Raw genomic sequence first — 16,703 nt, forward strand, 5'->3', positions numbered from 1 at the left:
AAGTCACATGATTTAGCATTAAAATGTGTTGAGAATTTGCAGTTTAACGATGATCCATTGGCTCATCAGCCCTGCACATAACTGTGATTATAAACATTCCTTTCAGTCAAATTCAGCCTATTTAAACCCCCCAAAATGTCAAAAAGTTTTCACGTAAACAGAAACCTTAAAATACAAACAAAAAGTCTTTTAAAGAGATAAGCTATGGTGTTTTGCCAGGAGAGCAAGCAGTGTGAACCAACTCAATCTGTCCAGATTCCAACAAGGAGAAAGATTTCTCTTATCAAAAACTAGAGCTCAAAATGTTTGCTTTGTTCGGATCCTGGATAAGCCCCACAGTTGTTACCACCTGGTTAAAAACTGGAAACAAAAATGCGAAGTGACACAAGGGTATGTTGGTGCGGTAAAAGTTTGCAGTTCCCATGGAGTGATAGTGTGGAGTAATGAATGCTGGGTAACACAAAAAGACAAATGAGACGGCTGTAGGAGAAAAAAAATAGGTCTTTTACACTTGTGGAAGCACAGATGTTGCAGGTAGGAAAACAGATTAATCCAGTGTTAAAAATAATAAATATAAGAAATATTTAAAAAGAGGATGCGTGATGCTGTCAGAGTTTCAAAATTAAGAAAAACCTGCTTGGAGTCAATTTTTACAATTCAGAAATGAAAAATGATACATAGAATCTGTTCAACACTTTTTCCTGTGTCCCCAAAGAAAAGGCTTCAGAATCATTTCTATAGACCAGGGTGTTCACAACACAACAAACAAAGTAGTGGGCAAAGATCACACCAAGAGCTGAGACTGTCAGAGGTGAGAAAGAACCCAAGGGCAACCCACAAAACACCTGTTACAGTGGATAAAAACATGCAACATGACTCATCTGTTTCTCCCCTCTGTATTTTTGTAGGGTCTTTACCATATAAAGCACCTTGAGGCGACTGTTGTTGTGATTTGGTGCTATATAAATAAAATGTAATCGAACTGAATCTGGTTGGATTCTCATTATATTGTCATATAAAAGTTGCTGAGCAATTATATCATCCTGCAGCAGCAACTATGTCACTATTTGTGGGGAAATTTCTGTTTAAAAAATCTCTCAGATTTTGTCGTTACTTTGAATATAATTAGAATATAATTAGGTTACAAGCCGCCATCTAGCTGGCTTATTTCTGTGTAGAGTTCGCATGTTTGCCTCGTGTCTGCATGCTTCCTCTCACAGTCCAAAGACGTGCAGTTAGCGAGATTAGGGAAGCTGGAGTGATGGATGGATGGCAGCAGGTTCACAGTTTCTGTCTTTTATCACAGTTAATCGAGACAGCATCCCAATCAGATTACATGCAATTGCCAGCTCAGCTGCATTCAGCTCCTGTCGTTGATTTTGTGTCATCTTGATTCACCAAAGTCGTTTTAAAGATGCCGACTGACTTCAAGTCTTCAAACTCATCTTTGCTTTTAAAATAATTGCTTGGAAGACAATGAGACTGCAAACTCGTTGCACGTTTTCACAATAATTTTATAATCCAACCAAGTGTGACTGCAGAAAAAAGCTTTATTAAAGGTTGCTCATAATAAACCTTCAGTTTCTAACAGAAATTTAATTAAGCTTGTGGTAATTACAATTTACTGCTCCGCTCGCTGTCATTTTTTTAAATTTAGTGGTGTTTCCGTGGTTAAACAAAGGTTAGATAAAACCATTATTCATTCAGGCTTTCATCCTTTGGGGATTAACTGAGCCTGTTTAAAAAGTAAAACTACATGCCTGAGGTACCTTTTAAGATTTAAGCAGAAAGGAGAGGTGCAGGGAAGTCAAAGTTTCGAGAGCTATTGTTTGTTTTGGTCTTTTCAACGGATTTGCTCTCAGTAAGTCAATAACATTCACTCATCCTCTAAAGATCACTTGAAGTTTTGTGCAGCGTCTTCTCTATCAGAGCGCTGCTCCTCTGATCCACGGCGTGGATTCAGTCATGAATGAATGAAGCAGATTTCACAGGGGAGAAGAAGACTTGAGGGTGCAAAACCTGCCAACTGACTTTATGCCCTTTGGCTCAATGCTGGTGTAGACTGTCTGAATAGCAGGTGTGAAAACCACCTGGTGTGTGTGTGTATGTCTTTTTTTAATGTGCTTTCATTCCTCTCCTCTCGCTGCTTTTCTCACTTCTTTTTGACTTGAAAGAAAATCAAGGCCACAGATGTCACACTTAACTGCTGATGGTTGTGACAGTCTGGTTATATTACAGTCATTCATTCTTTAATCGGCTCCATCAGATATTAGAACATCCTCATCCAAATCTATAATTGCTAATGTTTTCTTGACAGTCCCGTTTACACAGGAATCTTTTACCCATCTGACATTAGAGGATTTTGGCAAAGGACCATGAGAGGTAAGAAGGGAGGCAAAATGTGAAAAGCAAACATGTCCGCCTTTTTCTCACCTTTAAACCGAGATGCAGTCATCGTGCTCAGATCAGTCTGAGGAAGAAGGACAGAGGACAGGACTAAAGCTGAATTCTCTGCTGGTCAGGTAAGACAACATGGATCCACACACGACAACATTTCTCTTCTTTATAGACACGCGCAGTCGGCTGTGATGTGAATATTTCTTAAACAATATGCAATAATCCCGTGGAAATTGTACCTGCTTTTGAGATGGCATTCATGAGACGTCTTTTGTGTTTTGTCTCTCAGCATGCATGCTCCGTACGTGTCAGTGCTGCTCTTTCTTCTGCTGCTGAGCTTCCTGCCTCCTGCAGGTGTGTCTGCAGCTCGTATAATGCATTACACATCAGTGGACCTGCTATTGTGACTCGTAGATATTCTGAGATGAGAGACGAGGTGTGAAATGTGCGCTCACACTGCCGTCTGCTTTCAGAGGGGAGCGAGGCGGCTGGCAGGAGGGAGGAGAGGGAGAAGCGAAGCGTGCCGTACTGGGGCCTGTGGTCATCTGACTTTTTCGGATGGTTGGAGGAGCTGCGAGCCCAGGCGGCCGATAATGGGATGCTGGACTTGGCTCGCACCTTCTGGGCTCACTTCCCCATCAGCAGCGAGCTGGGCTATGACCGTCCCGAGCCTGAGACTGAGGCTGAGGAGTGAGATGAAGGGTACAGATGGAAAACTGAAAGATGTTAGTACAGGAAGAAGTTACCTGTATTACCTGTTTAGATGTTTACTGGAAAAAATCATCACATATGATGATAATCATTGTTATTAGAGTTTCTTACATGCTTTAAACATTGCAAAAAAACCAAAACAATGTCAATATGCATTTTATCTAAACATGTTTACAGCAGGGAGATATAATGTGGAATTATATAAGTAGATATAAACTTGGAGCATCGTACTTTAGCTTCTTTACTCTGTCTGTATTACACTGGCACATGGTCGAGGTTATCCCACCTCTTGCTCACTGACACCTGGGATACGCTGCAGTCATTAAAAATAAAGCACAAAGAGTGAAATAAATTTAGAGCAAATTGCAGCAGCACAGCTTTGTTTGTGCTTCCTTCTCTTCCCATTTGTGCCGTGGAGTAAATCACTCAAACTGTATGTAAAGTACCTGAAAACCAAATCACTCCAATAACATCACATTATCAGTCACAGGAACTATTTTAGTGCTAAATGAGCACTTTTACTTTTTGCTGGTTTGAGTATATTTTGTACGTGCTGACAGTTTAGCTCAGTAGATGCAAAAACACAGTGAGAGGTGGAGACTGCTGACTGTGCAGTTGCTTCACTCCAACAGAGCACCTCTGGGGTGTCGTGGAACAGGAGACTCACACTGTGGAAGTGTAAGGATGTGACGCTGTCATGAGATCAAAGTCTCCGAGGAAAGTTTCCAGCACCTTGCTCTGTGTTTTGAATCTGTGCCATGAAGAATCATGAAGGCAAAATGGATGCAAGTCCTGCGAAAACCTAAATATGCTCCATAATTCAGTAGCTTGCAGAACCAGCTTTAGCAACAGTAATTTGAAGTAACTATTTCCTCTGTGAGTTTATCAGTCTCTCACATTGCTGAGGAATTTTGGCCCAGTTTTCTTTAAAAGGTTCATTGAGGTTTGCAGGCATTCATTTATCCACAGCTCTGCTAAGTCCTACCGCAGCACATCAGTCATGTAGAGGTCTGTGCTTTGGCTTGGCCATTGAAACATGTTGATCCTTTTCTTTTTCTGCCATTCTTTTGTAGATTTGCTCCTGTTTCATGGTTGAGTCAATGACTGCAAGGTGCCCAGGTCCTGTGCCTGCAAAACATGTAACAATCACCACAGTAACCACCGCTGTGGTACCAAATTCAGCAGGTGGCTGCATTTGCCATACTTGTTCAATCTGTTTCTAATCGCACCGTCTGAACTTCACTCTAGCTGAGACCTGTAGAGTCTGACACGTCGCTCTCTCTTCTCTTCTTTAAGATCATTGCTCACGTTTTTCCTCTTTGGTGTTGTGTTCATGCACACCTGAAGGCTCACAACCAACAAACTGCCAGAACCTCTGCTTTTACAGAGGCACTCACGCTCACTGATGGTACATGAATCAAGCGCATTTGACAGGCAGCACCTGGCTGATATTTACCACTCATAATTCCCATGGAAATAGGAAGGGTTTACTTATTTTTTTCAACAGCAGATCTTCATTTTAGCTTTGTTGTTTTTTTTTAGATAAATAGTGATGTGATGTAATATGGCACGCTTTGTGGTTGATCTGAGGTTGTATCTAGAGAGAGAGAGAGAATCTTACGAATGTATATATAAAATTAAAAAATAAGGAAAAGCATTATAGCACTTTCAGAGGGTCAAAGAAAGGGAAAGTGTTCTCTGAAATAAGGTGTGTTTTGTATAAAAGGGCCTTTCAGTTTAGTCTGATATTTACTTTGGCACCTCTTTTTTTTTTTTTTCCAGTGACCGGTTTGTGTTACCTTTCAGAGACATTTTGGATGTCTGTGTCAGCCTCGGGTCATAACACACAGACTGTCAAATCAAGTGTGAGAAGGGGTGAGGAGGGAGCAAAGACAAGTGCGGAGGGCAAGAGTGAAGGACCGACAAGAGGAAATTGTGTTTCAGTCCAAAGTTCAGTGTATTTTTCAGATCTTATGATGCTCCTGCTCCTAATTTCCTGAACTACCAGCAGGCACTTTGGCATATACAGTATGAGAGGATTACCTCTTTGACTTTATCTTTTCCCAGTTATGCTCTGATGCAGAGATGCTCATTTCAAGGTTCTGTGAGCAAATGCAAGTTTTGTGTCAAGTTTTTTTTGAAAGCTTTGTGTCTGAATTGGAGTCCCTGTGCCAGTCATATCCCAAACCTTTGCTGTTCTTTAACTGGGCAGGATCAAACAGATGCCAGATGAAGGTTTCGTGGCTGTGAAGTTCTTCATTCTGTCAGAAACATAATTTCAGCCCTTCATCTTTTTCCACTTTTCTGTTTTTCCTCCCTTGTTCCAGTGTGTCAGAGTTACAGTGGTCCACAGAGCAAAATATAACACAAAGGCTCTAAAATAGGTTTCAAACATAAGGCCCAAGGGCCTGAATCAAGTCGAATCCGGCCCACTGGACTTGTGAGGGAGTGCATAGATTTACATTTTTTGTGCATTTTGTGCATTTTCATAGGTTTTAGAGCTTTTCCTATTGTAATTAACTAACAAATTAACAATTAAATGACAGATTGCACGATTAATAAATCTGCAGTTCACACAAAACACTTTCATAATTACAGGACAGTCTGTGCAACAACTATGTAAACATTTTCTGCAGGATTCTCTCCTTCTCAGACCTTCATATCTCACAGTCTTACTGCCTTTACTGTGAACATTTTATGTGCAGAGTTTAAAACTGTAACTGTTTCACATTGTTCTCAGAGACGAGGTGCTTTCAGACAAAACTATTTTGAAGCTCAGGTACAGAAAGAACTTCACAAGCATCTTTATTTGGTTTTGTTTTCCTTCCTGCCCAAGGACTCGGTGCATGAAGTGATTAAGACAGACTCCTGTGCAATCATTTCTATAGACAAGCCTCAATTGAGAGTGGAGGCATTTCTCTTTCACTGAGGTTCACAGCGTCCAGCTATTCACCCGGCCGGTCGAGATCAGAAGGAACAACTTCTTGCTCTTTTTTTTTTTTTTTTTTTTTTTTTTGTTGGTCTGATCAGCAAGGAGCTGAATTGTGTCTGTGTCTGAAGAGCACACAGCTGCAGCAGTGCTTGTTTTATAAAGCCATTTCTGTAAGAGCTTGAGTGAAGAAAATACAAAAAACCCTTTCTGAACATATTCATACTCACGCTTTTCCTCCGTTTTAATAATTTTTTGACCTTCCGTATCTCGCCTCTTTCTGTCTTTTGTTTACTCGAGTCTTATCCGTTCTTTTCAAACCTCACGGCGAAAGCTGCACAGTCATCAGCCAGCTTCTGGTTTCCTGCATTCCAGCTCTACCCTTGAGAGACGCGAAGGCTGTTTGTTGTTCCAAACCAAACACAGTCCCACACACGTTCATTATATGACAAACCGAAGCCAAGTCAAATTTGAATTTCTAAATGAGTCTTCTAAAAGTGTTTGTTTGTTTTCATTCTGGTGACAAACACAGTGACAACTGCCACGAGTTACTTATCTGAGACTGTGAGCTGTTTTCAAGCTTTTTCCAAGGACTAGAAAGAAAAAAGAATTTGGTGCATAAGTTTTGGATTTTCTATAATTCACACGCTCCCTTGTGTAAATCTAAAATTCTCCTTCTTACATTTGCACTGAGTTCTTCGGACTTTCCTGTTTTTCGAGTTTTGATCAATGAGTCCTTTTTATGCTGGCAAAGACAAACTACCAGTTGTAGTCAGTCATGACCACAAACAAAAAGTTAATAGGCCTTGGACCTGGAGAACCCTCAGCACCATTTATTAAAAGATTTGAGCTCACATATACACAAGCCTTGACCCTGTGTTCAGTTAGAAAATTATACCACATAACATGCTCACTCAGTTCTTATTTCTTAAAGTCATTAAAGATGTCTGCTGTACAATCATTCCACCCTGGAAAATGAACCGTTCAAAGAAGTAATTAAAAGCCCCCAAACTACCATGACTTTCATGCCAGTGATGAGTTGACACAAGCATCTGACCACAACTGTAAATCTGCTGTGTGGAGCACGGAGGCAGCAGCAGAAACAGTAATGTGCATGTTCAGTCAGCCGCGTGACAAACAAACACAAAAGCTAGAAAACCTGTATTACAACCACTCCAGGTAATTCACACAACAACAGATGAACTAAAGCCCCTGAGGTAGGCGAATAACAACAGTGACTCCAGCAGCTGAAGGTTTTTAAAGACTCCATATTTTTATTCTTGGACTTTACAGAGAAGCTTTGCGGGATCCAGACTACAAATCCATCATATTTGCCTTATACTGAGGCTTGGCACAGCCAACTTTAGCTTTAGGTAACCGTCTCCTGATTGGCTACTTTTTTCAATCTGAAGTTTTGAATAACAGGTGAGCGGGGCTTCTGTACTCAGACTTCTGTATCAGAGATTACTCCCACATCAAATTGAGGAAAAACTGTCTGAAAGGCAGAACTACAACGTCTTTAAGAGGAGAAATCCAGAATTTATTGTATATACAGGGAGTGCAGAATTATTAGGCAAGTTGTATTTTTGAGGAATAATTTTATTATTGAACAACAACCATGTTCTCAATGAACCCAAAAAACTCATTAATATCAAAGCTGAATGTTTTTGGAAGTAGTTTTTAGTTTGTTTTTAGTTTTAGCTATTTTAGGGGGATATCTGTGTGTGCAGGTGACTATTAATGTGCATAATTATTAGGCAACTTAACAAAAAACAAATATATACCCATTTCAATTATTGATTTTTACCAGTGAAACCAATATAACATCTCCACATTCACAAATATACATTTCTGACATTCAAAACAAAACAAAAACAAATCAGCGACCAATATAGCCACCTTTCTTTGCAAGGACACTCAAAAGCCTGCCATCCATGGATTCTGTCAGTGTTTTGATCTGTTCACCATCAACATTGCGTGCAGCAGCAACCACAGCCTCCCAGACACTGTTCAGAGAGGTGTACTGTTTTCCCTCCTTGTAAATCTCACATTTGATGATGGACCACAGGTTCTCAATGGGGTTCAGATCAGGTGAACAAGGAGGCCATGTCATTAGTTTTTCTTCTTTTATACCCTTTCTTGCCAGCCACGCTGTGGAGTACTTGGACGCGTGTGATGGAGCATTGTCCTGCATGAAAATCATGTTTTTCTTGAAGGATGCAGACTTCTTCCTGTACCACTGCTTGAAGAAGGTGTCTTCCAGAAACTGGCAGTAGGACTGGGAGTTGAGCTTGACTCCATCCTCAACCCGAAAAGGCCCCACAAGCTCATCTTTGATGATACCAGCCCAAACCAGTACTCCACCTCCACCTTGCTGGCGTCTGAGTCGGACTGGAGCTCTCTACCCTTTACCAATCCAGCCACGGGCCCATCCATCTGGCCCATCAAGACTCACTCTCATTTCATCAGTCCATAAAACCTTAGAAAAACCAGTCTTGAGATATTTCTTGGCCCAGTCTTGACGTTTCAGCTTGTGTGTCTTGTTCAGTGGTGGTCGTCTTTCAGCCTTTCTTACCTTGGCCATGTCTCTGAGTATTGCACACCTTGTGCTTTTGGGCACTCCAGTGATGTTGCAGCTCTGAAATATGGCCAAACTGGTGGCAAGTGGCATCTTGGCAGCTGCACGCTTGACTTTTCTCAGTTCATGGGCAGTTATTTTGTGTCTTGGTTTTTCCACACGCTTCTTGCGACCCTGTTGACTATCTTGAATGAAACGCTTGATTGTTCGATGATCACGCTTCAGAAGCTTTGCAATTTTGAGACTGCTGCATCCCTCTGCAAGATATCTCATTATTTTTGACTTTTCTGAGCCTGTCAAGTCCTTCTTTTGACCCATTTTGCCAAAGGAAAGGACGTTGCCTAATAATTATGCACACCTGATATAGGGTGTTGATGTCATTAGACCACACCCCTTCTCATTACAGAGATGCACATCACCTAATATGCTTCATTGGTAGTAGGCTTTCGAGCCTATACAGCTTGGAGTAAGACAACATGCATGAAGAGGATGATGTGGACAAAATACTCATTTGCCTAATAATTCTGCACTCCCTGTAGAATTAAATAGAATTCATTAACATGCAAATATGTTTCACATCAAAAAGGTTTTATAGAGTAAGATACCGCTTGGCTGAAAGGTGCCAGTATATGTGTAAACTGATTAGATGTAATGTGGCTGTATTGAAAGTCTCCACTTTCAGCTGGTGAATTTAAAATATGGAAGAGGGAAGATAATTCAAGCTGCAGCCACTCAGTCATTTCACCTTCTCTTCACCTGAATGTTGCTTTTTATACATTCTTGAGCCTCACAGCGTCACTCTGTCCTTCAGGTAGTTGCAAAAGATTAGAAGGTTTACACAAGAGCAAAGAGATTCTCACTGCTGGTCACAGACTTGTTGCCGAAATAAAACTCAAGCAGCTCTCTCCACTTTCTGGGTTCCTGCTCAGGTATTTTAGTGCATTTTTGAAGGGAAATTGCTGCTAGAAATATGCATTAAAAATGCAGAAAGATTTAAAGCTGCACAGTTTGAATCCCTTTAGAAAGTGTAGCAACATTTCTTGTTAAATAAAAACATATTGGTGCAGCTGAAGTTAACCAACTTCACTTTGCAAAGGCTCAAAATCTGGAATGTTTTTTTCCACAGAATAAACCCACATGACAAACTGCATTCCCACAAACCCCGCTGCTCACACACTGAGCTGGAGATGGAAAAGTATCTGGTACACACATGAAAATTCACTTAAGGGGGAGAAAAAAACCCTCCCAGGTGCAGTCGTGTTTCTGAAGGCAAGGAGGTGAAACCATTCCACAGGCCAGTTTCCACTTGGAAAGTCGGGGTTTCCGCCCATTCTTATGGTTGTGCAAATGCTTTTGCACAGTTGCTGCCTTTAAGGAGATCTGGAAAGAGTGAGTGGGTACAACATGGCATCCCAGCATTTCTATTTGAGGGTAATGGGGTTGGCTGTACTGCTGACATTATTAGCTCTTAGAGGTAAGCAAAATCTTTTGTTTTTCTTTGGCTTCTTCTAAGTTTACATCTTTTACTGACTCGAATGTTTCCAATACCATTAGGTCTTATTTCTGCAGCTGCTTTTTTTTCTTTTTAACTGCACTGGCACTAGTTAAAAAGATGCATTTCTTTACATTTGTTAAGAAAAAAAGGATCATTTTACTATATTCCACAAACTTAAAGTGCAATTGATCCCTTCTGAAATGCATTTTAGAAACCTGCAAAGTCGTCTTTGTTTTCAGTTCATTCTATTTTGTAAGAAGGTTCCACATAGACAGGATTTAAAGTCACTTTAAATGAAAAATCCATCTGAGCAAACTCACATGTGCTTCACATCTGCTTCAATAATCTTCTGTTGAAAAGCCTACAAACACATGCCTCATAAAGAGCTTTTCTTTAAATAAAACAAGAGTGAAACAATCCCTGCATCTTTGAATCTGAAAAGGATCTCTTCTAAAATTAAAGTTTGTTTAAGTCTGAAGAATAAGACAAAGTTAACTAATACGCAGTGATCTAACAAGATATCCAACACTTAAATGGCCCTAACTATGATATGAAACAGTAATGTGAAGGTAAATAGCTGAGGAAAACACTATTAAAGTCATTCTGAAAAAAAGGGAATGTGCTTCTGCTTATTTATGGTTTTCCTCAAACTTCATGGTCTGAAGCACCAGCCTGCAAACCATGTGGTTTCTACAGCAAACGATGTTTCCGGACATGCATCACGCATAGTTTTAGGACTGATGGGTTTTAGCATCCTGCTGTACAGCCACCATGCCCTGGTATCGCACAATCAGACTTTAAAAACTGATCAACGTATTCAACAGATAGCTTTGCTTACAGAGGCTCATGCAAGCAGCTCTGTGAGGTTGCTAGGTACAGTGCAATGCTAATTTTTTCATGCTAAAATACACTTCATTCACAGATCACACGGTTGCTGCAGATTTGTCAGGTGTGCATCCATGACAGGAATCGCCTGTTCCGGCACACCCCAAAGGTGCTCTGTTGGATTAAGGTCTGGTGACTGTGGAGGTCATTTGAGTACAGTGAACTCATTGCCATGTTCAAGAAACCAGTTCGAGATGATTTGTGTGTTATTCCATAGCCATCATAAGATGGTAAACTGTGGTCACACACATGGACATTGTCAGCAAGGCATATTTTAATCAGACCACCCCAGTGTCACAGCAGAAATAGACTCGTGAGACCAGGAAACATTTTTTCAGTCTTCCACTGTCTAGTCTTGATGAGCCTGTACAAACTGTAGCCTCAGTTTCCTGTTCTTAGCTGACAGGAGTGGTATTTGAAGTAAGCTTTTACTGCTGTACACCATCTGCTTCAAGGTTCAACAGCATTCAGAGACGCTCTCAGTCATGCCTTTGTTGTAATTGGTTATTTTAGTTACCATTATATTCCTACCAAGTTGAAGCAGTTTGCCCATTCCTCTCTGAGAATGAATCACAGTTTATCATGTTAGCATGATAACATCTGCAAGGCAAAAAGGTTAAACCAAGGATGAAGTTGCTGTCAGGACTCTTGTAGGTACTCAAACAACCAAAGCTGGATTTTGATCATTTGATTAGTTGCTGGAACTACAGAGTAGGTCAGTAAATGAGCCAGTAGGATAAATCATCTAGGGACCTTGAACGTCAGCAGATTGATGCACTATTAAAGATGTCAGGAAGTGGACACATTTCTAATGATGATGGTTAGAGAAAAGAATAATTACACCACTGCAGAGCTGTGGAAATAATGACTAATAATGACTAATAGTACATTATGAAGGCCAAGCTGCTGCAGTACTGAGAACATTCTGAATAAATCTACTTCTCTCCAACTTTATCTCGAATTATGCCACTGAAATGCCTGTACGGCTGTATTTCTGTGCATCTTCCGGTGTTGAGCTCAGTTTTCTGTTTAAATGTTCCGAAACAAACAAAAGACTAAGTTACAGAAACATCACCCAAATGCACGGGGCTCAATACAGTGCAGTAAAACGTCATCTGACTAGATTGGTTTGGTGAACTCTTGGACACGAGTGCTCCAAACATTGGGTCAACAGTGTGCCAGAAGAGATCTAGGAAGTGACCGCAGCACATTTATTTACATGCAAATTTGCCAGAAGCTGCTTTCTTTGGATGCGAGTTGGCAACTTGCCGGCTGAGTAAGCACAAGTGAAGGGTGTAAAACTACTGATGCCAACCAGAAAAACTGCTGCACTGCAAACAACATAAAGAAATGCGGACAGATGCTCACCAGCCACTTTGTCAGGCACGCATGTTCAACTGCTTGCTAACTCAAATATCTAATCAGCCAATCACATTGCAGCAACTCAGTATATTTAGACAAGTAGATGCGGTCAAGACGATCTGCTGAAGTTCAAACTGTGCATCACAATGAGGAAGAAAGTGATGTGAGTGACTTTGAATGCAGAGCAGTTGTTAGTGACTGATAGTCTGGTCTAAGTGTTACTGCTGATCGGCATCTGTACGATTTACAGAGAATGAACAAAGAAAAGATACATTATCTAGTTACCAGCAGTTCTCTGCATGAAAATGTCTCGTTGAGGTCAGCAGCCAGAGAATGGCCAGACTGCTTCAAGCTGATAGGAAAGCAACAGCAACAAGTAACCACTTAAAATAACCATGCTCTTCTGTATGTTTGAGTTCACTGCACTCAAATGGTCTCTACACTCACCAGATCTCAATTTAATAGAGAATCTTTGGGATGTGGTGGAGCGGGATCATGGCTATGTAGCTGGCAAATTTGCAGCAACTGTGTCATTCGGTCATGTCAAAAAATTAGGAATGTTTTTGAATCTGTGTCATTAAGAATGAAGGCTGTTATGAAGGCAAAGTTTGGTGTAGCTAACAAATCATCCAGTGAGTGTGTATAAATGAATAGTATTTATAATTTTGTGAAGATGGCATCAGAAAGAAACAGACACCTTAAGCTGACTGGTTAAAATGTGTGGCTGTTTTAAAGATTAATTATATCTGAGTTAGTTGTTTTTATTATTTATCACCAGTCTAACATACCTGCCACGAAGAAAAGCATTTGTACTGCAGCTCATTATGTCTCTGTTGACTCTCCTTTACAGTATCCAGCGACGGCCACTTACACAAGATCTTGAAGCGAGATGGTAACATCCTTAAACACGTACCTAACATTGTCTTTGTGCGGCTGATAGAAAACTCAACAACATTAAGTATTTTTCAAAATACCATGCCTTTCTTACCCCCCACCCCCTGTTGTGCCTCCATCCAGTGGCAGGAACTGGTACTGCAGCATCACGGTCCTCAGTTGCAGTTCCTTCTTCCAAAGCCAAAGAGTTCCTGGCAAAACTGAGCAGAACCAAGAGGAACCTTTGGGATCGCAGCAGACCGGACGTACAGCAGTGGATCATGCAGTTTATGTACATGGGATATGATGAGCAGGTGAGTTATGTTTCTTCTGAGAGAGGTCAACTTTAAGACTAACTTTATGTTATAGTAAAATACCATTACAACTATTCAGTAATGTCGGATTAGGCGAGTAAAACCAAGAGGAACACTTAAAAATAACTGTATGAGAGTAACACAAACACATACACAGAGAGTACAAAAAGTTGAGACCTTTCATTCATCTCATTTGTTTTTAAGACAAACATTTTCGGTTAAACACTGGTCTGATGGCTGAACGATGCTTGAAACATTCCTCAAAAGGCCAAATCATGAACAGATAAGTACAGGTGCAGGGCTGAACACGCGACAACATGAATTTCCTCTCTCTCACGCACAAGCAGAAACCCACTTACAGCGCCAGATTCAGCTTTCTTCCAGGTCAGCGGCTCTCGTGTAGAACTCACCGGGGACACACATGCATCAACATTACAATGAGCGGGTGGAGGGAGGTTTGGAGTCTTCTCTCACCCCCATTCTCTGCGACCTGCTGGAGCAGGGGGGCTAGGAGGAGGAGTTGGCCGTCCGACTGCGGTCTGGAGTGTGGAGCCTTCCTGCTGCTGCGGAGTCGGGGCGGTCTGCCTCCCCCCACCGCAGGGAAAAGGGAAACACCACCTGGGTCTGGGTGCAGTTCCCCCCTCCAGGGGCGGGGGCACCTAGACCCGGTTTGTAGAGTACGCTTGGGGAGTGTGATCGTGTGTACAACGTCTCTTTATGTCTGTCTCCACGTTGGTTGAGTGTGGAGTAAGTGCATATGAGAGCATGAAGGTGGGAATGGATGTTTGTATCTGTGTGTGCCTGTATGTCTGTGTCTATATGTCAGGTTGGGTGTCGGGCGCCACCTCTCTGGGGACATCTCAGGCCCTCCAAGGTTTGGAGGCCTATCTCCCCCTACCACCACTCCCCCTGCCAGTGGCGGACCCCCTCAGACATCGGTGCGTTGGTGGTTCTTTGTGTCCGGGGATGGGCGTCCAGGTACACACCGGCTCACTCCTTGGCGGCCGCTTATCGGGGCCTGGAGCCTGGGGCTCGCTCGGGCCACTTCGGAGGTGGGGTGCCCCCGGCCTCTCGGCCTGGGGCTCGGTCACTCAGGCGCAGCTGGCTGCCGGCGGAGCTCACGGGCGCGTCACTGCAACTCCCCCTGGCTTCTGCTCCGCGGCTGCTGAGTGAGCCCTCATCTGGGACTCTCCTCAGCTCTTTCCGGGACAGTGGCGCAGCTGCCCCTCTGTTGGTCTTCCTTGGTCTCTTGTGTTCTGGGGGCCTCTGGATGTCTGGAGTTTTGATCTCCTCCACACCTGCTTCACGCCCTGGAGGACGGGGCTGTGGCCCCCCCACACCCTCTAGCAGATTATTACATGAAGGAACCTTTTAAAAAACAAAAAACAAACGCGTCCATGCTCACAGATGTACACACGGGTGATCACACCCACAAACTACACCCTTTTTGGCTCCTACCTCAAAGCACACTGTGTTCTGTTGATCTTATGTGCTGCACAATAATGTTTAACATTTAGTATTTACTGTCATATTCCCATATATCATTGTGATGTTGTTTATTCTATTACTCTTGTTCTCTTCTGCTTGCTTTCTTTTTTCTTTCTCAGCAGGTGATCCAGGTGATTGATATATGCATTTTTTTTCTCTGCCCGTTCTGTTGGTTTTTGTCTTTTGCCCTTCTCCCCCGTCCCTCTTCTCAGCTGTTTCTCTTTCCCTCTTTCTTTCTCCCCTTCTTTCCCCCAGTCAAGTCTGTCCCGTATTCAGTAAGTGAAAATAAAATAAACAATAAAAGGTGAATCAAATGGACCATTACGGCAAGGCTGGGATGGTCAGTTTGGTAAAGTAAATCCGTTGGGCATCTTTCTTTGCCTTTAGACAACAATTCTGATGGCAAAAGAGCCAAACGGGACAGGCAAAAAAAAGAAAAAAAAAAAAAAAAAAAAAAGAACTCACCGGGGACCCTAAGGAGCGAAGGGAACGCAGAAAAAGGAGAGCCGAGTGCACAAAGTAGCTCCCCGCTGCCATTTCTGACAGCTGACAGCATGTGTTTCACCCCGCTACAGCAGTATTTCTCCAACAGCGCCATGTTGACACCTTGTGCTAATGCCATTTGCTGTTGCTTCCTTTAAAAGGCCAAAGCTGTCATAGCATCGGCCTTTTCAGCGTTTGCCTTTCATGCAGGTCTGTTTGCCACAGCTATGCCTGCTGACAGTCTTGGTGGTCATCTTATCAGCACCCTGTGCGTCTGCTGGCTTCAGACTTCTATTGAGTTTATTAACAAGTGACATCCGTGGTGTTTTTGTCTCACCAGAGGCTGGAGGCCGACATGGCGTACTGGAGGGACCACGCGCGTGCCAACGACCCCGGCCGTCAGCACCACTATGATGAAAACGCTCCCATTGCCCCGCGAGATCCTTCTTCTTACAGACACGGCGCTAATGTTAACTACGACTACTATTAACCACAGACACGCACACATCTGGGTGCATATCAGTCCCATCAGAGTGTGGTACATTAAGCAGCATTCATTCCCAGGAGACATACCCTCACTCCAACTTTAAATTAGGTGTACTAAAAGGAATCATTTGCATTATGAGCAGATTTATGCACTCACTGCATTGAGAATACAAGCACCAAAGGTTTTGGATCTTTCAGTTAGTCGCCTTCTATCTCTTTAGTCTCACACCTGTTCAAGTACTTCACAGGTATTCTGTCTTTTGTGTAGTGTAGCCCCTTGAAAATCATCCTTTGACCCCCTTCTTTATATATTTCTCATGATAATTTTCTCTCTTTCTACATACTAATTCTAAAATAATTTTTATTCATAGACATCCACCTGCCCGACAACTACAGCTGGTTTCCTCTCTGCCTTTACCTGTAAATAAAGACGTAGCTCTGTACTTCTTTGGCTCTGCCATGTTTTTTTTCTTAAATCTGACTCAACAGTAGGTGAGTGTCTTTAACCATCAACATCAAACGCAAAGTATTGGAAATATTTTATTAAAATAGCATCTTCACCCGAAATAATTAATCAACAAACACGGAAGATGTTGTGAAAAGCAAATCTGTAACAGTCTTTCTAGGTTTATCCCAGCCCTGCGGTGCGCTGCATGGACAGCCAACAGGGTGCCGGCACGCCACTGATCGAAGGACAAAACA

At 42.2% G+C, this 16,703-nt stretch overlaps 2 protein-coding genes across 2 annotated transcripts; both read left to right on the top strand.

Moving 5' to 3' along the window:
- The first annotated feature begins 2,443 nt into the window (after positions 1-2,443).
- On the top strand, positions 2,444-3,447 carry otos2 (otospiralin 2). The gene is made up of 3 exons (XM_080903512.1): positions 2,444-2,522; positions 2,687-2,751; positions 2,871-3,447. Exons 1-3 carry the CDS (start codon positions 2,446-2,448, stop codon positions 3,089-3,091), a joined length of 363 nt encoding a protein of 120 aa, XP_080759638.1. The 5' UTR covers positions 2,444-2,445; the 3' UTR covers positions 3,092-3,447.
- Positions 3,448-9,880: 6,433 nt separating this feature from the next.
- On the top strand, positions 9,881-16,450 carry ecrg4a (ECRG4 augurin precursor a). Its single transcript, XM_080902002.1, has 4 exons — positions 9,881-10,089; positions 13,208-13,249; positions 13,375-13,544; positions 15,856-16,450. Exons 1-4 carry the CDS (start codon positions 10,020-10,022, stop codon positions 16,003-16,005), a joined length of 432 nt encoding a protein of 143 aa, XP_080758128.1. The 5' UTR covers positions 9,881-10,019; the 3' UTR covers positions 16,006-16,450.
- The last annotated feature ends 253 nt before the right edge of the window (positions 16,451-16,703 follow it).

The sequence above is a fragment of the Rhamphochromis sp. 'chilingali' genome, assembly GCF_963969265.1.
Source record: "Rhamphochromis sp. 'chilingali' genome assembly, chromosome: 14".
Lineage (NCBI taxonomy): Eukaryota > Metazoa > Chordata > Actinopteri > Cichliformes > Cichlidae > Rhamphochromis > Rhamphochromis sp. 'chilingali'.